Here is a 26,722-nt window from a genome sequence, read left to right on the forward strand (position 1 = left end):
ATCACTGTCTCTGTTCATTGTTCTCTAGTTTAAATGTTGAAGTGAGGAAGTAACCCAACATGTACATATAAAGAATATCAGGCAAACATAAAGATTTATTAAAGCTTTCTCTTCATGAGCTGGTGTTTATCATTAAGCTCAGGTCTCATCACAATGATAAAACATTTGGGGGAAAAGATGCACACCAATAAGCCAGCACTGGAGGAGACCATGGAGAAGATTTCCACAGACAATGTATATTTTTCCCTAGTGCTTAGATAGGTTGGAATAAAACACAACCAAACACTGCAGAAGACCAACATGCTGAAGGTGATGAATTTGGCTTCATTGAAACTGTCAGGTAAATTCCTAGCTAGAAAAGCAGCAGAGAAGCTAAGCAGAGCAAGAAAACCCATAAAGCCCAAAACACAGTAGAACATGACCGAGTCTTCATGGCACTCCAGGATAAGTTCTTCAGGTATTGAATGTGCATCAAAATCTGGATATGGTGGGGATGTTATCAGCCACACAGCACAAACACATATTTGAATAAGGGAGCAGGATAGAAGAATGAAACTGACCATCCTTCCCCCAACCCATTTCCTCAATCTGGAACCGGGTTTGGTGGCCATGAATGCTAGAACCACAACAAAGGTTTTGGCTAAGACACAAGAAACCGCCACAGAAAAGATGAGCCCAAAAGCTGGTTGTCGAAAGAGACACACAATCGTATTGGGCTTCCCAACAAATAGAAAGACACAAAGGAAAGAGAGGAGAAGAGAAACTAGGAGTGTATAAGTGAGATTCCGGTTGTTGGCTTTGACGATGGGAGTGTCTTTGTGTTTCATGAAGATTGTTATTACCAAAGCTGTCATTAAAGAAAAGCAAAGAGAAAGAACAGTCAGACTAATCCCCAAGGGTTCTTCATAGGACAAAAAGGTGATCCGCTTTGGAATGCACACATTTTTCCCGGGATTTGGATATTGATCTTCTGGACATGGAGAGCAGTCATCTATGTCTGAAAAAGAATGCAGATGAGTTGATATAGGAAATTATAGTGTTGGCTTAATCCTAGTGTATCTGAAATTTTCCTACCCTTCTCGTTTGATATTTTCCCCTCTGGACATAGATGGCAATCATAGCAACAAAACAACTTTCCTTCTTTCTTGGCCTTGCTGTGTCCTGTCTCGCAAGGATCATTACATAAAGATAAAGGTAATGCCTATCAACGAATGAAGAAGAATATATTAAGATACAAAGAGGAAAGGAAGTGCTTTGAGTGTTGCTGTGGAATCAGCAGTTTAAAAATGAAGTAGCAGGATGACATAATTTTAGATGTAATTGCTCTGAAATCAAACTAATTAAATTTCTACAATAATTTTATCGATAGCCTTTGTTAACCATCATCACTCTTCATAGACAATTTCTGTGCTAGTTAGTTAAGGTTGGTTTTTTCAACTTCTGAATTTTGATGTCAGCAAACTAAAGAGATTTATTGTGCTGGCTAGCAGCTTTTACTTAAAAACCGTGAAAACCATTGCCCATAATTAACAGGGAGCCAGGAAAGTATATTTCCTAATATTCAGTAGCAATTACTAGAAAAGTTAAAAAAGTATCTTACTGATATCTTTCCTTTTCCAGGAAATTTGTACCTAGGTTAGTTAGGGATGACACTGTGACACTTTCATCAATAAAGATATTTAAATGAAGGCAAACAAATCTGGATTCAAAAAGCTAACCTGGTTAAAGCCTACTGGCCATGTGATGGAATCTACAGAAATATTGAAGAACTTCTCTGCTAGAGCTGTGGGATCTATCACTCCAACTTTGACCCTAAGAAATGATTGGTTTGGGAATGTGATCCAGTTGATAATATCAAATCCACCAATGAATTCTCCATTTGTATCAAAGGAGATCTTTTCACCAACACTGTTGTTGAATCTGACACTTCTCAGAAAAGAATGAACCTGAAACGCAGAGGCAATCAGAGAGGAAAAAACTGAGGGAGGGAGAAATAATTCATATATTCAAAATATAGATATGAATGTTTCTTTAAAGTTGTAATCTCTCAAACGAATAAATAACAATCATTCTAAAACAGAGATAGAGATATGAGATTTCTGAAATAAAATTAACATAGAATTGCAAAATAAACAACCATCAAAAAATAAAATTAAGCTCTAGTATATTTGCAAAAGCTACTTAAGCCAGATCACTTCTAATAAATATATAATAAATACTATGATGTATAAAACAACCATATAATTGAACTCATTTCATACACTAGCAAGGTTATATTCAAAATGGTACAAGTTAGGCTTCAGCAGTATGTGAACTGAGAACTAAGAAGTAGAAATATTTTTTTTGAAAAGGCAGAGGAACTGGAGATCAAATTTCCTTCATTTGCTTGATTATGAGACAGTAGGGTAGTTCCAGAAAACCATCTATTTTGCTTCATTGACCATGCTAAAGCTTTTGATTATGTAGATCACAACAATCTGTGGCACGTTCTTAAAGTGTTGGGAGTACCAGATGACCATAACTGTCACCTGAGAAGACTAATGTCAGCTCTTCCTGATTCAGCTTGGCACCTCACCTGCTTCCTGCCATTAAAGGCCAGAAGTTCAGGGGGTGAAGGATTAAAGGGCAATAAAGCTGTGTTTATATGTGGTGGGAAAACAGGAGAGTGGAAGGATAGGTGATAAAGACCACAGCAGCCAGATCCTGTTTTTACCAGCATCCCAAGACCAAGCACCCAGAGAAATATGTGGATTATCCCCAAACATCTCAACATTCTCAAAACATCTTGCTGAGCTGTGGTTGGCTTGAAATGGACTGGTTACAGGGGGGTAAGAATGGACTCCGGGTGAACCTTTTTTGTATCTTGCAAATGCTGGAGAATTCTGAGCTGGCTTTACATTACTGCAACTAACATTTTTAGTAAAAGAACCCTTTGCTTTTACCAAATGGAGTCAAGGATCTTCCTTTCCTAAGGGATCAGTTTGGGGCAGACCTGACATCTGCACGACAGCCAAGAAGCAACAGTTAGAGCCAGACATGGAACAATTGATTACTTCAAAATAGGGTAATAAGTACAACAAGGCTATATATTGTCACCTTGCTTATTTAAATTATATGCAAAATACATCTTGTGAAATGCCAGGCTGATGAATCACAAGCCAGAATTAGGATTGGTGGAAGAAATATCAACAAGTACCAGTACGCTCCCATAGAGAGGGGATCCTCTGGGTGCCGTTGGCCAAACAATGTCGCCTGGAGGCCCCTAGGGGGAGAGCCTTCTCTGTGGGGGCACCTACAATCTGGAACAAGCTCCCCCCGGAGATACGGAAGATCCCGGATCTGTGCAACTTCTGTCACGCGCTCAAGACTTTCTTATTTCATCAAGCTGGCCTGGCCTAAATCTTTTCCCCTTTTAAATGTAAATTTTAATTTGTTTTAAATTATTGGGTATTTTAAATTTGTCTCAGCCAAATTATTTATTTGTTTTTATTCTATTTTAAATTTTGTATTTATGTGTTTTATTCTGTGGCTGTTCACCGCCCTGAGTCCTTCGGGAGTAGGACGGTATATAAATTCAATAAAATCAAAATCAAATCAAATCAAACAACCTCAGATATGCAACGATACCACTCTAATGGCAGAACGTGAAAAGGAACTAAAGAACCACTTGATGAGGTAAAAGAGTAGATTGTAAAAGTTGACTGGAAACACAATATAAAAAAAGCTAAGTTGATGACAATTTTCAAATTGCTTTTTTCAATTTTTTGTTCCCAATTTTAATCTTTTTTCAACTTTTAAATATCATTTTTAATTTTTAATTATTTCTTTTCAGTTTTTACATCTTTTTCCATTTCTTTTTTCAACTAAACATTTGGAAACATATAGTTTACTTATTTTAATTCTGTAGAAATTTTTAAATTCTTAATGCTCTAACTGGAAACATGAATAAAAAAACCACAGAAAAAATAGACAGACACTTAAGACAGGAAAGATAGTGATGAATTTTTCAAGAGAACAAATGGTCAAGAACTGTCATAAACTATTAGAAATGGGGAATATATTTAATTTTTTAAAGAAATTTTTAATTTTTTAGTAAACAAACAAAGAAAAAAGTGATGGAATTGGACACTGACAGTATAATTACTTGCAATGTTTGCCATATGTTTCAGCTTATGCTCACATAGCTTAGATACTTTGACACAGGTTGGACTATTGGACAACACCCTGAGGTTGTGAAAGATTGAAGGCAAAAGGAGAAGTGGATAACAAAGGATGAGATGGTTAGGTAGTGTCATCAGCACAATGAACATTAATATGGGCAAATTGTAGAAGATACTGGAGGATAGGAGGGCCTGGGATGCTATGGTTCATGGGGTTGGAAAGATTCAGAAATGACTTAGTGACATACCAACAACAATAACTGAGATAGCATAGCAACCCTTATGTACAGGTGTTGATTGTTTAATGACTGCTTGTTCAGCAACCATCTGAAATTATAAGAAATTGTAAGTGCAGAACAAGTAATACTTATGATTTCCTTATTGTGCTTGTATGATCACAATCCAGGAAGTCAGGAATGGGCCTTTATTTCTGACTGTCATGGCGTTCCACAGTTACTTGATTGTGATTTGTAATCTATCTTGCTAGCTTTCCACACGCAAAGTCAATGGGGAAGCTAGAAGGAAATTGGAAGTTGTGATCACATGAATTCCATGCTTTAAAAACTATGCAATCCTCACTTAACAATGGTAACTGGGGTCTGGCAAAATTATTGTTGCTAAACTGCATGGTCAAGTGATGTCACAACTTATACCTGCATCACTTAAGCAATGAAAACTCAGGTCCCAATGACTGTCATTAAGTAAAGGCTGCCAGTAAAATTTACAATATAATTTGAGATAGACTTACTTTTACAAAGTAAAATCAAAAATTAATGACCTACACCGAAAATATGACCTAGCATGATTTTTCATGCTGCTCGCAATATAAGCCCTACCCCTACAAAATAAGCCCTAGTTCAGAGGATCAGCAGCGGTGGTGTGGTGGTGGAGGTAGCCAGGATAGGAGGTGGCAAGGATGCGCACGGGGCAGGTGCAGCCTGTGTGGGGCCAGAGACGAAGGAATGCAATATGTTCCACCACCTGTCTTTCCTTGCAGAGTGTGTGGCAAAGCTGGAGGACCCCATTTTTCAATGCGAACTGAGAAGGCAGGGGCTGGGCCATGGCACCACTCCACCTCACCATTTGCTGACTGTGAGAGGATGCAGGGCCGGCAAGCATTGGGAGGAAGGGCTGGTTGGCTTTCCATCCCCTGTACGTTAAAAAAATAAGAGACATCCAAAAATAAGCCCAAGTTCTTATTTCGGGGCCTAAAAGAAAATAAGACCAGGGACTATTTTTCAGGGAAACATGGTATATTCTACCTAGGAAATAAAGTCTCAGTAGAAGAGGTTAGGCAATGGGAAATGAGGACCAAAGGGCAATGACATTTCTTTTATTGGATGCATTAAAGTAGAGCCAGAGTCAACATCAGCAGGGTCTGCTGGAATTTAAATCCTGCATTTAGCGGATGCTGAATTTGATGGCTGAGATGTCCATCATTTGAAATCGATGATTGTTTCATCCAATGGGAGTACACTGCGCTGAGGTGGCACAGGTTAGAGGTGGCGCAGGCTGAGGTTAGAGTGCAGACTGCAGGCTTTTTCAGCTACTTCAGCTGACTGTTAGCTGCAGTTCAGCAGTTCAAATCTCACCGGCTCAAGGTTGACTCAGCTTTCTATCCTTCTGAAGTGGGTAAAATGAGGGCCCAAATTGTTGTGGGCATCCTTGTAAACCGCTTAGAGAGGGCTGTAAAAGCACTTTGAAGCGGTATATCAGTCTAAGTGCTATTGCTATTACTAAATATGTCACAAAATGTAGGCTCAAATTAACATCCCACATTTTAAGTCCCTGGGATATTAAAAACACTTTTACTCCTTTCCCTTCTTCTCATAGAGCCGTGTTCCTGGAAGCATATAAGGCTGCTCTCATTCCATCCATTTGCTCTAAAACTATGCATGTGTTGTTGTGAATATCTGGGTGTAGAAATGCAAGTGACTCTCAAATGGTCTATGAAGAGGTCAGAACCAATGCCTCATAAAATGGGAACGTTACAGCAGGTTGAATCTTCTTTGAATAAGAATGACACAATATATCAGTCTTCCTCTTCCACCTATGGATTGTATGGGAAGATCCTAATCAGGAAATGCCAAAAAATATTGGCATGATTCAGTGGTGGGTTCCACTTACCTTCACTACTGGTTCACTTTCGTGAATGCGGATGCACAGAACGTTCATGATGAAATCCGGGCGGTGGGCAGAGTCTCCCACCGCCACCACTACGGGTTCATGCAAACCTGGGCGAACCGGTAGGAACCTACCACTGGCATGTTTGTACTTTCAAGAATCAATGAATTGTGTCTGCAAATGCAAACATTCCAAAAAACCATACATAACAACAACAACAACAATAACAACCAATACAGCTTCAACATTCAGTAATAACCTCCTTCCATTTATCCGTAGGCTGATTTTATAGAACAATAAGGAAGTGGCTTCCTAGGATGGAGGGGGAGTATTTCAGAGAAGTAAAAGACAATTCAGATTGGATATTGTGTCTGTGAGAAAGAGAAGTAACATACCCCACCCCCCAGTGATGGGATTCAAGTAATTTAACAACCGGTTCTCTGCCCTAATGATTTCTTCCAGGAACCAGTTTGCCAAACTGCTCAGAAAGTTAACAACCAGTTCTCCCGAAGTGGTGCGAACTGGCTGAATCTCACCACTGCCACACCCCCTAATAATTCACAGAGCAAATTGCAGATACAGATAGTAGAGTGCTCAGATTGACAAAATTTTATCTATAGATGTAAAATAAGAAGAAATCATCTTAGAAGAATTACTATCTGTCATTCTTGATTTTGGGCTTGACAAGAGATTAATTTCATGGAGAGAAAGATATTTTAAGAAATTTTGTAGAATGCCATTTACAATTTTAATATCAGCCTATGAATATTTTGATTACTTAATCCATTATTACATCTCACTTTTGGGTTTTCAGACATCAATATCCCTGGAGAATATTGTTTGTTAGAGTTTTTGTACACATGTTGCAACTACAGATATGGTGGTTTCTCACTACCCTGGTAACACACTTACCTGCCACCACACTTGATTGTGAAAATGTTTCCTTCTTTCTTTCATCATTGTTGTTTCTCTAGATCTGGATAGAGAGAGAGATTGCAAAGCATGTGCCACAGCATAGACCGCATTGTAAATATTATAACTCTGGCCACTCATGCTTGTTTCAAACACAGATGTAGGAAGGGTTTCAAGCTTCTCCTGTCCAGTGCATTTCTTCTCAGACTCCTCCATTTTTGAGTTTGGGAAGAAACAACTGAATGCCTGTTCCCAGAAACCTTTCCGAAAATGATCATTCTGATTGTTGCTTGGATTTAGATTTTGAAGAAATTCCTGGAAGTTTTGGATTTCCTTTGTGTGAACTGCAAAGGATAAAGCACCGTGCAGAAAATTTATATCACAAGATTTATGAAAGGAAGTTGAAGTATAATCTGTTTCAGCAGTTATAAGCCAAATCTTATCCTTCTTTGGTATATCATCCACTTCTGAAAACCGGAGGATACTTCTCAGAACTGTTAAGGACTGAATTTCACCATATAAGATTATCACATTGGCTGTGCTGTTCATGAGAACATGGTATATATGTAGCACTTCATGTATGGTTTCAGCCAAATCACTGTAAAAAGCTCCATTTGGGAATTCTGCTATGAATTCAATGCAGATGCCATGCTCAGAAAAAGTGAGGAGTACCTCTTGGAGGAATTTCTCTCCTTTCTCATCCTTTACTACAAGAATTCCAATCCAGATCCATCTAAAATACAGCAATAACTGCAGGAGGCCCTTACATTGGTGGGATTCATTCGGAAACATTTTTTGGAAGAAAACTGCTTGAGTCTCTTTATCTATGACTGGAGCAGAGCCATAGGTCAACTACAGAAAGATAAACATATGCAATTGAAAATTCTATTGCATGTGAGCCTCTGAAAACATATATATTCATTTCAGTTGGGTATCTTTCACCTTTCATACTGAAATTATGCAACTACTTGTGTTTATTATGAAATATCAACCAAGATGTCACTCTTGAAGTATCAGAAAATATATTTTTTCTGAAAGTAATCTCATTGTGAATATTTCAAATTTGAACCTTAGTTCAATGTCTAGAACTGGGGCACATTTTGCTGTGTCAAATATCCCCACCATCTGTTCAGAATGACAGTGATTCATGGTGCTATGATGATTCTATCAAGCAGATAATAATATCTAGGAATCTCTTTTTACAAAAAGAAGCATAACTACATTTGTGGACATATGGCAAAATGATAATATATATCCTCAACACATCTTACCTGAGGAACTTTGTAGATTCCCAATACAGTTGCCATGTGAAGAGAGATGTCAGGTGCCCCAATGACTACAGCCAAGGTATTTATGATCCCACACTTGTAGTTAGGGATGAATTTGCCCTGAGTGAAAGGTAGAAGCATTGAGGCAAAGAAAGTCCGGCTTGGACTAAAATTGCTGTTAAAAATGTGGAAGCCCAGCGTGATGTTGGGTAGGATCTGGGGATTTTCATTTATCTCTTTTACAGTAAACACTAATGCCAGGATATGCTGGTAATTCTGAAAAAATATTCTGTAAAACAGAATTAGAAACAGCACATTAAGAAAGGACTGTGTCTCATTATGGCACTTACAATCCTTTCGTACAACATATTTTATGGAATGTGTGAAACAATTCTTGTTTCTAAATGTGAGAATGGTTCACTATCAAACTGTAGCGTTTTAAGAATGGTTTATATGCAAAAGGAAATTGCTACATTTTGGTACCTGAAATAAAGAATGATGAAACATTTCATGGGAAATATATGCTTTCTCTTCCTTAATGGTAGTAACAGCTTCATATTCGTATGGAATTAATTTGTATGGAATTAACCATACATACCTGTATATTAATAGTTATTGAGATGTGATTTGTTATAAATGGAGATTTGATCTCCATTTCAACTATTTTAACTTTACCTAGAAACTGAAGTAAAACATAACATCAGATAAAATAAACGGAGACATCCTATTTTAGATGTTTCTATCAGGAGTTTTTACCACTAGTGGAAAATATTTCAAGAATGATATGATTTACCAGCAAAGTTCAGATCTTGGCAATAAATTAATGATATACTTACAGAAATCCATCATGAAATGCCTGTGAAGGATGTTGAGTGAACTCAATGGGGTCAGAAAATATCACAAATGCAGAAATAATGCCAGCAATGTTAACATCTCCAAGCTGATGATAGGTGTGCCGAATAGGAAGAGGCTCCCGAAAGTCACATTGAAGGCTAGGATTCTTGCACTGCACTTTAGGCAATACTATTAACAGTATCTCCACGAATCGTAACATCTTCGATGAGTGTCTTCTTTCTATGTAGAAATGCCTCTGTCTTCTACAAGATCTTTGAAATAGACCAGAGAGATCTGCCTCCTGGAGGTGTTCTTCAGAGAAAATTAGAGAGTGCAACATACTATCAAATCAACTCACAGAGCTTCGGGGCTCCCAGCCATGGGTTGGAATAGGATGGGGACAATAATTACCATTATTCAGTGTCAGTTGCTCCCATTTTCATGGAGTCCCATAGTATTTGAAAGAAGCAAACTGGCTAATTTCATAATAATAGTGAGACAGTCACATATGTCTCATTCACAATTTCAAGACATGTGAGGACTTGCAGAGGCAGGAATGCATGAGCTTCAAAACAAAAAATAAAATCATTAGATCCATAAAGCGAAATAGAGCTGTAAATATATGTATGTGTAAAGGCATTACTGTAATTCTATTCTATTCTGTTCTGTTCTGTTTTTTTTATGTATAAAAGTTTTTTTTATTTTAAAACAAACAACAAAAAACAAAACATAAAAACATTCATCATTCTATACAATCACAGACAGTATATCAATCGGTGACATTCTTTTGTGCTCCTCCCCCCTTATAATTATCACGAGATGTCCCAAGCTCATTTCCTTTAGAAATTATATCACTTAATTTATATCAACTTCCATTTATTACATAGTTTTCTCCAAGATTTATTGCCTATCCATTGATAAAATAAGTCCCGTATCAAATAATATTGTTTATCTTCCTGTTCTCTAATTTCAAAGGTCAATTTACTCATTTCAGCACATTCAATCATTTTGTTAATAATTTCTTCATCAATAGCTGTTTATTTATTTTTATTTATTTATTTATTTTATTATATTTTTATAGTGTCCTTCCCCCGAAGGATTCAGGGCGGTGAACAGCCGTAATAAAACAATATACAAGACAAATTTAAAAACCATATTAAAACAATTCAATTTTGGCCGAATTTAAAATTCCCATTCTAAAACTCTTATAAAACCATATTAAAAACCCATATTTAAAACCCAATTAAAATTATTGTCCCATCAGACTGGCTTGTTTATCACTTTTAAGCACCGGAATCATTTGAAACAAAAATAAAAATCTAGGTAGAACATTCATTTTAACTGCTGCTATTCTTCCAAGTAGAGACAGCTGCAGTTTTTTCCAAGTTTCCATATCTTTTGTACCTTTCGCCACAACACCTCATAATTGTTTTGGAACAGTTTTATATTTGAATCTGCAACTTGAACTCCTAGATATCTCACCTTTGGTACTATTTCAAAGCCTGCCTTCCTTTCCAATTCCTTCTTTTGACCAATTGTCATATTTTTAACTATCATCTTAGTTTTTTTTCTGATTCAGTCTGAATCCTGATACCATACCATATTCTTCTATAATGTCTTTCATCTGGATTATTGATTCCATCGGCCGTGTTAGGGTAACAACCAGGTCATCTGCAAATGCCCTTGTTCTATAATCCTCTTGCCTTATCACTATTCCCTTCAAAGTGCTCGAGTCCCGTATTGTATTCAACAAGACTTCTAGAGTTAGAATAAACAACAACGGGGATAAAGGACAACCTTGTCTTGTACCTTTTTCTATACTGAAATTTGTAGTTAAGCTTCCATTAATAATAATTTGTGCTGTTTGCTCTTGACAGATTGCTGAAACCGCCTGTACAAACTGGTCCCCAAAGTCCATTTTTTAAAAAGTCTTTAATAGAAAATTCCAATTTACTCGATCAAAGGCCTTCTCCGCATCCAAAAACACCAGCACTGCAGAGATCTGTTTATTCTTCTCAAGATATTTCAATAAATCTATAATTTGCCTCACATTATCCTTCATGTATCTGCCTTCTATAAATCCTGCTTGATCATGATGAATCACCTCTTGAATAACTGGCATTAGTCTGTTGGCTAATACTTCCGCAAAAATTTTATAATCCATATTCAGGAGAGATATTGGTCTAAAATTTTCTGGTTTTGTAGAACCTGCTTCCTCTTTCGGTATCAAAGAGACAAAAGCTGCTTTCCATGAAGGGGGTATTTCCCCCCCCCCCTTGTTGTATACTACAAAATAAATCTTTAAGATATTCAATCATTTCTGCTTGTAGAGTTTTATAATACACCGCAGTTAAACCATCCATTCCTGGAGCTTTAGCTGTTTTCAGTTGTTTAATAGCAACAATAATCTCCTCAGCTGTTATTGGTAGACTATCATTGATTTTTTAACTTGTTCTTCTTCCAATTTTGCCTCTAACAAGTAATCATACAATTTTTTAATTACATAGTCATCAGGATCCATTAAAATCTTATCTAAATTAGTCAAAGTGTTGTAAAAACCTTCTGGTTTGAGATCTTCGTGATATCCAGTAAATATTTGCATATATGAAAACCAGTCCATCTTACATCCCTGATCTTCTATTTCTTGTTTTAATTTAAGTTCACCCTTTTCAGCCAAAAATTCCCTATATCTAATAATTTTTTCGTTTCTAAATGTCACTGGATAAGAAAAAGCTTCAATTATAGAGACCCAGACTGGAATCTTCAAGTAGTGGAATTTTTTAACCTTCTCCCAGTTCAACAATAAGGCTTCATGGATCTTGTGTCTTCTAAAATACCCCTGTATTTTAGCTCCTGTTCTGTTCTGTCCTGTCCTGTCCTGTCCTGTCCTGTCCTATCCCATCCCATCCCACCCCATCCCAATCTATCCCCTCCCATCCCACCCCATCCCATCCCATCCCATCCCATTCCATCCAGAGGTGGGTTTCAGCAGGTTCTGACCAGTTCTGGAGAACCGGTAGTGGAAATTTTGAGTAGTTCGGAGAACTGGTAGTAAAAATTCTGACTGGCCCCACCTCCATCTATTCTCTGCCTCCCAAGTCCCAGCTGATTGGGAGAAAATGGGGATTTTGCAGTATCCTTCTCCTGGAGTGTGGTGGGAATGGAGATTTTACAGTATCCTTCCCCTGCCATGCCCACCAAGCCACACCCATCAAGCCATGCCATGCCACGCCAACCAAGCCACAACCACAGAACCGGTAGTAAAAAAATTTGAAACCCACCACTGATCCCATCCCATCCCATCCCATCCCATTCATTCTTACACTACGCTACACCACATTTTCTACCCCATTGCACTCCACTCCATTCCAGCTCGTGTAATGCAGTTATTTGTGGGCTTTCATGGAATGCTTTTTCTCCACAGGTTGATTGCTTCACTTTTTTTAAAAGCATTGTTATTTATTTTATATAGTCATTGGTATTTTCATGATTGATTCTTGTACATCATCAATATTTTTTTCTGGAGACCCATAGGAAGACATGTGAAACATCACAATGAGACTGGTAGGAGTATGAATTTAATAAATCTATCAATTATAACTCTGGTCCAACTAAGAGTGCCTTTTATTTATTTCATTCATGAGTTCAGGATGAGATTGAAGAAAATATCCTATGGGTGCAATACAAACAAAAAAAGGATGCAAGTTTGCATCATACAGACATCAAAGCGGGAAAAGATACAAATTCCAACTTCCCACAATCCATTAGAATACAAAATATTGAACAAGCCAGAATCAAACTACTGGCAGTTGGCAGAATTAGACTCCAGAACTGCATTCTAATCACTGTGACACCACAGTTCTATGATTTCACTACTTAATAATGAATGTTGAGGTACTAACTGTGGTTGTAAGTTGCAGGCTACCTGAAGTTTTAGATCAAGTTGACAAATGTCTCAGCTAGAGGGCAGGGAATGGGCTACAAAATCTGTCTTCTTCAAAGCCAGAAAGAAAGTTTGCAGGTGTGGGGAAGGGAGGGTGAGGATGAGGGGGAGAAACAATTGTTCAACCAGACATCCCATCAACTGGCACTTAGAAACACAATGTGTCTCTCATTCACGTGTTGCAAAACTATCTACTCAAATAGACTTATTCATGACAATGAAACATGATGGTCTACACAGTCATCATACTCAAAGGAGGCTATTATGCAAATTGGATACTAGCATGTATTGGACCTCTGACCTATACATGTAATAATGGCAGCAAGAATTGTATTTGCACAAAATTAGAAAGCAGAGAAAATCCCTACAAAGGGAGAGGTAATCAAGAAAATATTGGAATGTGCAGAAATGAACAAGCAATTAAAGGGAAAGAAGAGTCAGAATATTACAACATATGGGGAAACTTTTATCAATGGATAGAAAGTGAATATAGACAATAAACATGGTAAAGATAAGAACTTTGGGATGAATAAGTTGTTGTATATTAAAATTAAATGAAAAAGGAAAGACAAATCTATGTATTAAGAAATAATGATAAATTATGCAGATGGTGGCACAAAAATGTTATACCCAGATGATACATGGATTGATTAATAATGTGCAGGAATGTAAGAAGAGATATAATTATAAAGCAAAAAAGAAACTTGAAATGAAGATGTATGTGAACTGAAATCGGGTCTGCTCGAATACCATCTCAGATTGAATTGAAAAAGAAAACAACTAGGGAGTGGAAAAGGGGAGAGGGTAGAGAGGGGGAAGGAGGGGAGTTTGGAGGTGAGAAGAGGAGAAAAGAAGAATAGGAAAAGGAGGGGAAGAAAGAAGGGGAAAAGAAGAGTAGGAGAGAGGGTAAGAAAGGGAGGAAGAAGAGAGGAGAGGCGAAGGAGGAGAGGAAGTAGAAAAGGAAGGGGAGGAGGAATGAGGAAAGTAGAAAGGGATAGAAGAGGAGAGAGAAGGGGAGAAGAAAAGGAAAGGTTGTATTAAAATAAATGAAGGAGATGGTGGAAGAGCAGACCCGAACAACTAATTAGCAAACGAAAGTTAAAGAATAAGATTAATGAATAATGATTAATGATGGACAAAAGATTGTGTATTTAAATATGTTGATAAAAAATAAAAATAAAAAACTCTGGAGAAAAAAAATTGGCACTTAGAATCACTGTGTGCCTCTCATTCAAGAGTTGCAACACTATCTACTCAAACAGACTTATGATCATTGAACCTCTGGTTCTACACAGGTATTCAAGTGTTTCAAAACTCTTATCTACTCAAACAGACTTATGACCATGAAAATGCTATTCTATACAGTCATTATACTTGATTGAATCTCTTAAAAGGAGACAATTATGCAAATTGGATACTTGCATGTATTGGACTTCTGAGGGAATTTATTTGAATTTACTAGAATTATTTTTTGTGCCAGAGATTTCTTTGATCTTTGCTATTGAGAAGAAGACATATGGCCAGCTTTTTAATTTACCCCATGTTTCGTACATGACGACTACAAGTGATGTGCATCAGGGAAATCCCTCTGTCCGATTGCTTCAGAAAAAAAAATACAAATGAGAGTTTGTTTAAACAAACTCTCATTTGTATTTAACTGCACTTCTTCTTACACACTGTATTGCATATGAATTAAGATGACCAGTAAAGACAAATTTACAATTCACATTTAATCGATATATTTAGTCAGAGATCACCATAACATACTACAATATGTCAATAAATCAATAAAGTCAATAAATATGTCAATACATTAATTGGTCCTGTAGTTTAGAACTTTATAGACCCCACTTATAATTGCCTACCAGAAGGGGAAAAACACCCCTTAAAAGCTATCCAAATCTCCAGGAGACGGGGCAACATAGAACATCACTGTCTCAATACATTGTTCTCTGGCTTAAATGTTGAAGTGGGGAAGTTCCCAAACATGTACATATAAAGAATATCAGGCAAACATAAAGATTTATTAAAGCTTTCTCTTCATGAGCTGGTGCTTATCATTAAGCTCAGGTCTCATCACAATGATAAAACATTTGGGGAAAAAGATGCACACCAATAATCCAGCACTGGAGGAGATCATGGAGAAGATCTCCACAGCCAATGTATATTTTCCCCTTGTGCTTAGATAGGTTGGAATAAAACACAACCAAACACTGCAGAAGACCAGCATGCTGAAGGTGATGAATTTGGCTTCATTGAAACTGTCAGGTAAATTCCTAGCTAGAAAAGCAGCAGAGAAGCTAAGCAGAGCAAGAAAACCCATAAAGCCCAAAACACAGTAGAACATGACCGAATCTTCATTGCACTCCAGGATAAGTTCTTCAGGTATTGAATGTGCATCAAAATCTGGATATGGTGGGGATGTTATCAGCCACACAGCACAAACACATATTTGAATAAGGGAGCAGGATAGAAGAATGAAACTGACCATCCTTCCCCCAACCCATTTCCTCAATCTGGAACCGGGTTTGGTGGCCATGAATGCTAGAACCACAACAAAGGTTTTGGCCAAGACACAAGAAACCGCCACAGAAAAGATGAGCCCAAAAGCTGGTTGTCGAAAGAGACACACAATCGTATTGGGCATCCCAACAAATAGAAAGACACAAAGGAAAGAGAGGAGAAGAGAAAGTAGGAGTGTATAAGTGAGATTCCGGTTGTTGGCTTTGACGATGGGAGTGTCTTTATGTTTCATGAAGATTGTTATTACCAAAGTTGTCATTAAAGAAAAGCAAAGAGAAAGAACAGTCAGACTGATCCCCAAGGGTTCTTCATAGGACAAAAAGATGAGCCGCTTTGGAATGCACATATTTTTCCCGGGAGTTGGATATTGATCTTCTGGACATGGAGAGCAGTCATCTATGTCTGAAAAAGAACACAGTGGAATTGATATAGTTGATTACAGACAGTGTGGTACCCCAATGTCTTAGTCCCATTATATGGGACTTATTGCCCCCACAACTGGGTCCTCAATTTACCTACCTTAGAAAGGATGGAAGGCTGAGTCAACCTTGAGCCTTGGCGAGATTCGAACCTGCAGTAATTGCAGGCAGCTGGTCTTAATAACCATATTTGAAAATTTCCTACCCTTCTCCTTTGATATTTTCCCCTCTGGACATAGATGACAATCATAGCAACAAGAGAACTTTCCTTCTTTCTTGGCCTTGCTGTGTCCTGTCTCACAAGGATTGTTACACAAAGATAAAGGTAATGCCTATCAACAAATGAAGAAGAATATTTTAAGATACAGAGAGGAAAGGAAGTGCTTTGAGTGTTTCTGTGGTATCAACAGATTGAAAATTAGTAGCAGGATGACATAACTTTAGATGTAATTGCTCTGAAATTATAATTAATTAAATCTCTACAATAATTGTATTGATAGCCTTCGTTAACCAATTGTCACTCTTCAAAGACAATTTCTCTGCTAGTTAGGTAAAGATGCTGGTTTTCTCAACTTCTGAATTTTGATGTCAGCAAACTAAAGAGATTTAGTGTGCTGGCTAGCAGCTTTTACTTCAGAACCATGAAAACCATTGCCCATAATTAACAGGGACCCAGTAAAGTATATTTCCTAATATTCAATAGCAATTGCTAGAAAAGTTAAAAAAGTATCTTACTGATATCTTTCCTTTCCCAGGAAATTTGTACCTAGATTAGTTAGGGATGACACTCTGACACTTTCATCAATAAAAATATTTAAACAAAGGCAAACAAATCTGGATTCAAAAAGCTAACCTGGTTAAAGCCTACTGGCCATGTGATGGAATCTACAGAAATATTGAAGAACTTCTCTGCTAGAGCTGTGGGATCTATGACTCCAACTTTGACCCTAAGAAAGGATTGGTTTGGGAATGTGATCCAGTTGATAATATCAAATCCACCAATGAATTCTCCATTTGTATCAAAGGAGATCTTTTCACCAACACTGTTGTTGAATCTGACACTTCTCAGAAAAGAATGAACCTGAAACGCAGAGGCAATCAGAGAGGAACAAACTGAGGGAGGGAGAAATATATTCAAAACATACATATGAATGTTTCTTTAAACAAAGACAATATAAACACATTTTTTATTTTTGTTGTAGGCTAGTATCAAATAAATAACATAGCAATCATTCTAAAATAGCGGTAGAGATTACATATCAGATTCCTGAACTAAAATTAATATAGAATTGCAAAATAAACAACTATGAAAAAAATAAAATTAAGCTCTGTAGTTTAATTGCAAAAGATACTCAAGCCAGATCATTACTAACAAATATGTAATAAATCCTAGGATGTATAAAACTACAATATAATTGCACTCATTTCACACACTAGCAAGGTTGTACTCAAAATCCTACAAGCCTTCAGCAGTATGTGAACCGAGAAGGAAGAAGTACACATGATTTTTTGGAAAGGCAGAGGAAGTAGCGATAATTTTTCCTGCATTTGCTGGATTATGAGAAAGCAAAGTACTGTACTTCTGCTTCATTGATTTTGCTAAAGACTTTGATTATGTGGATCACAACAATCTATGGCAAGTTCTTGAAGAGTTGGGAGTACCAGACCACCATAACTGTCACCTGAGAAAGTTAATGTCAGCTCTGCCTGATTCAGCTTTGCACCTCACAGGCTTCCTGCCGTCAAAGGCTGGAAGAGATGGGGAGGATGAAAGAGCAATGAAGCTGTGTTTGTAGGTGTTGGGAAATTGGGAGGGGGAAATGACAGGTGATAAAGACCAGAGTAGCCAAATCTTGTTTGTACCAGCATCCCAAGGACAAGCACTCTGAGAAATATGTGAGTTATCTGCAAACATTTCAGCATTCTCAAAACATCTTGGTGAGCTGTGGTTGGCTGGAAATGGACTGGTCATAGAGGTGGGGGAAAAATGAGATTTAACCAAATGGAGTCAAGGGTCTTTCTTTCCTAAGGAATCAGATTGGGATAGGTCTGGCACCTGCATGCCAGCCAAGAAGCAACACTTAGAACCAGACATGGAACAAATTGATTGCTTCTAAATAGGGTAATAAGTACAACAAGGCTATATATTGTCACCTTGCTTATTTAAATTATATGCAAAGTACATCTTGTGAAATGCCGAGCTGGATGAATCACAAGCCAGAACTAGGATTGGTGGTAGAAATATCAACAAGCTCAGATATGCAGATGATACCACACTAATGGCAGAAAGTGGAAAGGAATTAAAGAGCCTCTTGATGAGGTAAAAGAGTAGAGTGCAAAACGTGGCTTGAAATGCAATATTAAAAAGCTGAGAATATGGCATCTGGTCCCATCACTTCATAGCAAGTAGAAGTGGAAGAAATGAAAACAGTAACAGATTTTATTTTCATGGGCTCCAAGATCACTGCAGATCCCCCTTTTTAAAAAGAAATAATCTTCTTCAAATTTTTTAATTTATTTTTTTCAATTTTTAAATTATTTGTTCAAATTTTAATCTTTTTTCAACTCTTAAACATCATTTTTAATTTAATTTTTTTAAAATTTTTACAACTTTTTCTATTTCTTTTTTCAACAAAACATTTGAAAAAAAAATATAGTTTACTTACTTTAATTCTAAGAGGGAAACCACAGAAAAAAGAGACAGACACTTAAGACAGGAAAGATAGTAATGAATTTTTCAAGAAAACAAAAGGTCAAGAACTCTTGTAAACTATTAGCAATGGGGAATATATTTAAATTTTTAGAAATGTTTAATTTTTTAGCAAACAAACAAAGAAAAAAAGTGATGGAAATGGACACTGACAGTATAGTGACTTGCAAAGTGTGCCATATGTTTCAGATTATGTCCACATAGCTCAGATACTTTGGCACACTTTGGACTCATTGGACAACACCCTGAGGTTGTGAAAGATTGAAGGCAAAAGGAGAAGTGGATAACAAAGGATGAGATGGTTAGGTAGTGTCATCAGCACAATGAACATTAATATGGGCAAATTGTAGAAGATACTGGAGGATAGGAGGGCCTGGGGCGCTATGGTTCATGGTGTTGCAAAGATTCAGAGAGGACTTAGCGACATACCAACAACAATAACTGACATAGCACAGCAACCCATAAGTACAGGTGTTCATTGTTTAATGACTGCTTGTTCAGCAACCATCTGAAATTATAAGAAATTGTAAGTGCAGAACAAGTGATGCTTATGATTTCCTTACTGTGCTTGTATGATCACAATTCAGGAAGTCAAGAATGGGCCTTTATTTCTGACTGTCATGGCATTCCACAGTTACTTGATTGTGATTTGTAGTCTATCTTTCTAGCTTTCCACAAGCAAAGTCAATGGGGAAGCTAGAAGGAAATTGGATATTGTCCTCACATGAATTCCATGCTTTAAAAACTATGCAATTCTCACTTAACAATGGTAACTGGGGTCTGCCAAAATTATTGTTGCTAAACCGCATGGTCAAGTGATGTCACAACTTATACCTCTATCACTTAGCAATGGAAACTCAGGTCCCAATGACCGTCATTAAGTAAAGGCTGCCAGTAAAATTTACAATATGATCAAAGATAGACTTACTTTTATGAAGTAAAATCTAAAATTAATGACCTACCCCGAAAATACAACCTAGCATGTTTTTTCATGCTGTTCGCAATATAAGCCCTAGTTCAGAGAATCAGCAGCGGTGGTGGGCCAGTGGGGGTAGCCAGCATAGAATGTGGCAAGGATGCACATGGGGAAGACGATGTCCAGAAGCAGGTTCAGACTTTATGGCGCCAGGGAGAAAGGAATGTAATACGTTCCACCATCTGTCTTTCCTTGCAGAGTGTGTGGCAAAGCTGGAGGACCCCATTCGTCAGTTGGAACTGCGAAGGCATGGCTGTACCATGGCACCACCTTACCCCATCATTTGCTGGTTGTGAGAGGTGGTGCAGTCAGCACGGCTCCACTGGCAGCAGGGGGGTGGTCTGGAGGTCATAGATCTGGGACGACTCGGGTAGCCGAGAGCAGCACTACCAGGAGGGCAAAGAGAACCCATGAGGTCAGCAGCAGCATAGGCCACTGTTTGGAGGCCAGCGGTTGAGAAGTGCCCTGGTAGCAACACGGCCACTAAACATTGGGACCGAGAGAACGGGGCTGGTTGGCTTTCTATCCCCTGTATGTGAAAAAAATAACAAACCCGAAAATAAGCCCAAATTCTTATTTCGGGGCCTAAAAGAAAATAAGACCAGGGCCTATTTTTCAGGGAAACACGGTATATTCTACCTAGGAAATAAAGTCTTAGTAGAAGAGGTTAGGCAATGGGAATTGAGGACCAAAGGGCAATGACTGCTGGGTGAGATCATCTGTAGCTTTGGGGTGAAGTGTCAACTGTATGCCGATGACACGCAGTTGTACATTTCAACCCCAGGCCACCCCAATGATGCCCTTGACATGATGTCCCGCTGCCTGGAGGCCGTGCGGATCTGGATGGGGAGGAACAGGCTCAGACTCAACCGCTCCAAGATTGAGTGGCTGTGGCTCCCGATGGCCAGATATAGCCAACTAGAAACATCGCTGGCTATTGGGGATGAGATCTTACCCCCCTCAGAGAGGGCTTGCACCTTGGGCGTCTTCCTGGACTCACGGCCGTCTTTGGAAGATCATATGACGGCCGTGGCCAGGGGGGATTTCTATCAGGTTCGCCTGATCTCCCAGTTGCATCCCTTTCTGGATCGGGATGCTCTGCGCACAGTCACTCATGCCCTTGTCACTTCCCGGCTGGACTATTATAATGCTCTGTACATGGGGCTCCCCTTGAGGAGTACCTGGATGCTCCAGCTGGTCCAGAATGCAGCCGCACGAGTAATAATGGGGGTGACTCGTCGCTCCCATGTAACACCCTTCTTGTGCGAGCTGCACTGGCTCCTGGTGGTCTCCGGGTGCATTTCAAGGTGTTGGTTACCACCTTTAAAGCGCTCCATGGCTTAGGACCTGGTTATCTACAGGACCGCATTCTGCCACCAATTGCCTCCCACCGACCAATACGCTCCCACAGAGAGGGCCTCCTCAGAGTGCCGTTGGCCAAACAATGTAGGCTGGTGACCCCTAGGGGTAGAGCCTTCTCTGTGGGGGCCCCGGACCTATGGAATGAACTGCCCCCGAACATATGAAGGATCCCTGACCTCCGTGCCTTCCATCGTGCTCTAAAGACCCTATTATTCCAGCAAGCTGGTCTGACAGGATAAAGTATTTTAAATTGGGTTTTGATAGGGGTTTTAAAATGATTTTAGTTGGGTTTTTAAATTCAGCCAATGATTGAATTATTTTAATTAAGTTTTTAAAATTTTGTTGTATATTGTTTTTACCATGGCTGTTCACCACCCTGTGTCCTTCGGGAGAAGGGCGGTATATAAATATAATAAACTAACTAACTAACTAATGACATTTCTTTTGTTGGATGCATTAAAGTAGAGCCAGAGTCAACAGGGGCTGCTGGAATTTAAAATCCTGCATTAAGCGGATGCTGAATTTGATGACTGAAATGTCCATCATTTGAAATCTATGATTGTTTCATCCAATGGGAGTACACTGCGCCGAGGTGGTGCAGTGGTTAGAGTGCAGTACTGCAGGCTACTTCAGCTATTTCAGCTGACTGTTAGCTGGAGTTCAGCAGTTCAAATCTCACCAGCTCAAGGTTGACTCAGCCTTCCATCCATCCAAGGTGGGTAAAATGAGAACCCAGATGGTTGGGAGCAATGTTGTAAACTGCTTAGAGAGGGCTTTAAAAGCACTTTGAAGCAGTGTATAAGTCTAAGTGCTATTGCTATTGCTAAATGTCTCACATTAATATCTCACATAGGCTCAAATTAACATCCCACCTTGGTCCTCTTCTATTTAGTGCCTGAGATATTAAAAACACTTTTACTCCTTTCCCTTCTTCTCGCAGAGCCGTGTTCCTAGAAGCATATAAGGCTGCTCTCATTCCATCCATTTGCTCTAAAACTATGCATGTGTTGTTATGAATAACTGAGTGTTGAAATGCAGGTGACTCTCAAATGGTCTATGAACAGGTCAGAACCAATGCCTCATAAAATGGGAACATTACAGCTGGCTGAATCTTCTTTGAATAAAAATGACACAATATATCAGTCCTTCCTCTTCCACCCATGGATTGTATGGGAAGATCCTAATCAGGAAATACCAAAAAATATTGGCATGATTCAGTGGTGGGTTCCACTTGCCTTCACTACCAGTTCGCTATCGTGAATGCAGATGCCCAGAACGTCCATGATGAAATCCGGGTGGTGGGCGGAGCCTCCTGCTTCCGGTACTACTGGTTCACGCAAACCTGGGCGAACTGGTAGGAACCCACCCCTGGCATGATTGTACTTTTAAGAATCAGTGAATTGTGTCTGCAAATGCAAACATTCCAAATAAAGCATATATAACAACAACAACAACAACCAATACAGCTTCAACAATCAGTAATAACCTCCCTCCATTTATTCTTAGACTGAATTTATGGAACAATAAGGAAGGGGCTTCGCAGGATGGAGGGGGAGCATTTCAGAGAAGTAAAAGACAATTCAGACAATTATTCACAGAATAAATTGCAGATACAGATAGGAGAGTGCTCAGATTGACAAAATTTTATCTATACAAGAAGAAATAATCTTAGAAGAATTACTATCTGTCATTCTTGATTTTGGGCTTGACAGGCGGCTAATTTCATGGAGAGAAACATATTTTAAGAAATTTTATAGAAGACCATTTACAATTTTAATATCACCCTATGAATATTTTGATTACTTAATCCATTATTAAATCTCACTTTTGGGTTTTCAGACATCAATATCCCTGGAGAATATTGTTTGCTAGAGTTTTTGGACACATGTTGCAAATACAGATATGGTGGTTTCTCACTACCCTGATAACACACTTACCTGCCACCACACTTGATTGTGAAAATGTTTCCTTCTTTCTTTCATCATTGTTGTTTCTCTCGATTTGGATAGAGAGAGAGATTGCAAAGCATGTGCCACAGCATAGATCGCATTGTAAATATTATAACTCTGGCCACTCATGCTTGTTTCAAACACAGATGTAGGAAGGGTTTCAAGCTTCTCCTGTCCAGTACATTTCTTCTCAGACTCCTCCATTTTTGAGTTTGGGAAGAAACAACTGAATGCCTGTTCCCAGAAATCTTTCCAAAAATGATCATTCTGATTGTTGCTTGGATTTAGATTTTGAAGAAATTCCTGGAAGTTTTGGATTTCCTTTGTGTGAACTGCAAAGGATACAGCACCGTGCAGAGAATGGATATCCCAAGTTTTATGAACGGAAATTGAAGTATAATCTGTTTGAGCAGTTATAAGCCAAATCTTATTCTTCTTTGGTATATCATCCACTTCTGAAATCTGGAGTATAGTTCTGAGAACTGTTAAGGACTGAATTTCACCATATAAGATTATTACATTGGCTGTGCTGTTCATGAGAACATGGTATATATGTCGGACTTCATCTACGGTTTCATCAAAATCACTGTAAAAAGCTCCATTTGGGAATTCTGCTATGAATTCAGTGCAGATGCCATGCTCAGAAAATGTGGGGAGTACCTTTTGAAGGAATATCTCTCCTTTTTCATCTGTTACTATAAGAATTCCAATCCAGATCCATCTAAAATACAGCAATAACTGCAGGAGGCCCTTATGCTGGTGGGATTCATTTGGAAACATTTGTTGGAAGAAAACTGCTTTATCTATGACTGGAGAAGAGCCATAGGTCAACTACAGAAAGATAAACATATGCAATTGAAAATTCTATTGCATGTGAGCCTCTGAAATTATATATATTCATTTCAGTTGGTTATCTTTCACCTTTCATACTGAAATTATGCAACTAGTTGCGTTTATTATAGAATATCAACCAAGATGTCACTCTTGAGGTATCAGAAAAAATTTTTTTTTTCCTGAAAGTAGTCTCATTGTGAATATTTCAAATTTGAGCCTTAGTTCAATGTCTGGAACGGGGGCACATTTTGCTGTGTCAAATATCACGACCATCTGTTCAGAGTGATAATGATTCATAGTGCTATGATGATTCTATCAAGCAGATAATAATATCTAGGCATCTGAAAGGTCTCTCTTTTTACAAAAAGAAGCATACCGAAGTTTGTGGAGATATGGCAAAATGATAATGTATATCCTCATCACATCTTACCTGAGGAACTTTGTAGATTCCCAATACAGTTACCATGTGAAGAGACATGTCCGGTGCCCCAATGACTGCAGCCAAGGTATTTGTAATCCCACACTTGTAGTTAGGGTTGAATTTGCCCTGAGTGAAAGGCAGAAGCATTGAGGCAAAGAAAGTCTGGCTTGGACTAAAATTGCTGTTAAAAATGTGGAAGCCCAGCGTGACATTGGGTAGGATCTGGGGATTTTCATTGATCTCTTTTACAGTAAACACTAAAGCCAGGATATGCTGGTAATTCTGAAAAACTATTCTGTAAAACAGAATTAGAAACAGGACATTAAGAAAGGTCTGTGTCTCATTATGGCACTTACAATCCTTTCGTACAACATATTTTGTGGAATGTGTGAAACAATTCTTGTTTCTAAATGTGAGAATGGTTCACTATCAAACTGCAGCGATTTAAGAATGTCTTATATGCAAAAGGAAATTGCTACATTTTGGTACCTGAAGTAAAGAATGAGAAAACATGTCATGGGAAATATGCTTTTTCTTCCGTAATGGTAGAAACAGCTTCATATTCATATGGAATTAATTTGTATGGAATTAAGCCATACATACCTGTGATTTGTTATAAATGGAGATTTGATCTCCATTTCAACTATTTCAACTTTACCTAGAAACTGAAAATATAACATCAGATAAAATAAACTGAGGCATCCTATTTTAGATGTTTCTATCAGGAATTTTTACCACCAGTGGAAAACATTTCAAGAATGATATGATTTGCCAGTAAAGTTCAGAGCTTGACCATAAATTAATCATATACTTACATAAGTCCATCATGAAGTGCCTGCGAAGGATGTTGAGTGAACTCAATGGGGTCAGAAAATATCATGAATGCAGAAATAATGCCAGCAATGTTAACATCTCCAAGCTGATGATAGGTGTGCCGAATAGGAAGAGGCTCCCGAAATTCACATTGAAGGATAGGATTATTCTTGCAGAGCACTTTAGGCAATACTATTAACAGTATCTCCATGAATAGTAACATCTTTGATGAATGTCTTCTTTCTATGTAGAAATGCCTCTGTCTGCTACAAGATCTTTGAAATAGACCAGAGAGATCTGCCTCCTGGAGGTGTTCTTCAGACAAAACTAGGGAGTGCAACAGACTACCAAATCAACTCACAGAGCTTTGGGCCTCCCAGCCACGGGTTGGAATAGGATGGGGACAATAATTATCATTATTCAGTGTCAGTTGCTCCTATTTTCATGGAGTCCCATAGCATTTGGAAGAGGCAAACTGGCTAATTTCATAATGATAGTGAGGCAGTCACATATGTCTCATTCACAATTTCAAGACATGTGTTGACTTGCAGAGGCAGGAACGCATGAGCCACAAGACAAAAAATAAAATCATTAGGTCCATAAAGCGAAATAGAGCTGAAAATATATGTATTTGTAAAGGCATTACTGTAATTCTATCCTGTCCTGTCCTGTCCTGTCCTGTCATATCCTATCCTATCCTATCCTATCCTATCCTATCCTATCCTATCCTATCCTATCCTATCCTATCCTATCCCGTCCCGTCCCGTCCCGTCCCTTCCCATCCCATCCCATTCCACCCAGAGGTGGGTTTCAGCAGGTTCTGACCAATTCTGGAGAACTGGGAGTGGAAATTTTGAGTAGTTCGGAGAACCGGTAGTAAAAATTCTGACTGGCACTGCCCCGACCTATTCTCTGCCTCTCAAGTCCCAGGGGATTGGGAGTAAATGGGGATTTTGCAGTATCCTTCCCCTGGAGTGGGGTAGGAATGGAGATTTTACAGTATCCTTCCTCTGCCAAGCCCACCAAGCCACACCCACCAAGCCATGCCATGCCATGCCATGCCACGCCACCCGAGCCATGCCATGCCATGCAATGCCAACCAAGCCACAACCACAGAACCGGTAGTAAAAAAATTTGAAACCCACCACTGATCCCATCCCATCCCATCCCATCCCATCCCATCCCATCCCATCCCATCCCATCCCATCCCATCCCATTCATTCTTATACTACACTACACCACATTCTCTACCCCATTGCACTCCACACCATTCCAGCTGGTGTAGTGCAGTTATTTGTGGGCTTTCATGAAATGCCTTTTCACCACGGGTTGATTGCTTCACTTTTTAAAAATCTATTGTTATTTATTTGATATAGACATTGGTATTTTCATGATTGATTCTTGTATATTACATCATCAATATTTTTTTTCTGGAGACCCATAGGAAGACATGTGAAACATCACAATGAGACTG

The 26,722-nt window shown here is 38.5% G+C and overlaps 1 protein-coding gene across 1 annotated transcript; it reads right to left on the minus strand.

The window, feature by feature from the left end:
- LOC132711575 (vomeronasal type-2 receptor 26-like) lies at positions 1-25,073 on the minus strand. The gene is made up of 7 exons (XM_087891557.1): positions 25,039-25,073; positions 24,445-24,730; positions 20,145-20,398; positions 8,468-8,753; positions 6,288-6,434; positions 1,075-1,201; positions 1-997 (listed from the first exon to the last, which is right to left on the minus strand). The coding sequence occupies exons 1-7, from the start codon at positions 25,071-25,073 to the stop codon at positions 99-101; spliced, it is 2,034 nt and encodes a 677-aa protein (XP_087747683.1). The 3' UTR covers positions 1-98.
- Between the last annotated feature and the right edge of the window lie 1,649 nt (positions 25,074-26,722).

The sequence above is a fragment of the Pantherophis guttatus genome, chromosome 4 (genome assembly GCF_059756535.1).
Source record: "Pantherophis guttatus breed Tessera chromosome 4, ASM5975653v1, whole genome shotgun sequence".
NCBI lineage: Eukaryota > Metazoa > Chordata > Lepidosauria > Squamata > Colubridae > Pantherophis > Pantherophis guttatus.

Excerpts from the sequence above, each read along its gene's own strand:
- LOC132711575 (XM_087891557.1), bottom strand. The coding sequence starts at position 25,073 with ATGGAGATCAAATCTCCATTTATAACAAATCACAG. Across the intron at positions 20,399-24,444 it reads GAATCTACAAAGTTCCTCAG|GGGATAGAAAGCCAACCAGC; the intron begins GTAAGATGTGAT and ends TTTCACATACAG. Across the intron at positions 1,202-6,287 it reads AAAGTGAACCAGTAGTGAAG|GCATTACCTTTATCTTTATG; the intron begins GTAAGTGGAACC and ends ATTCGTTGATAG.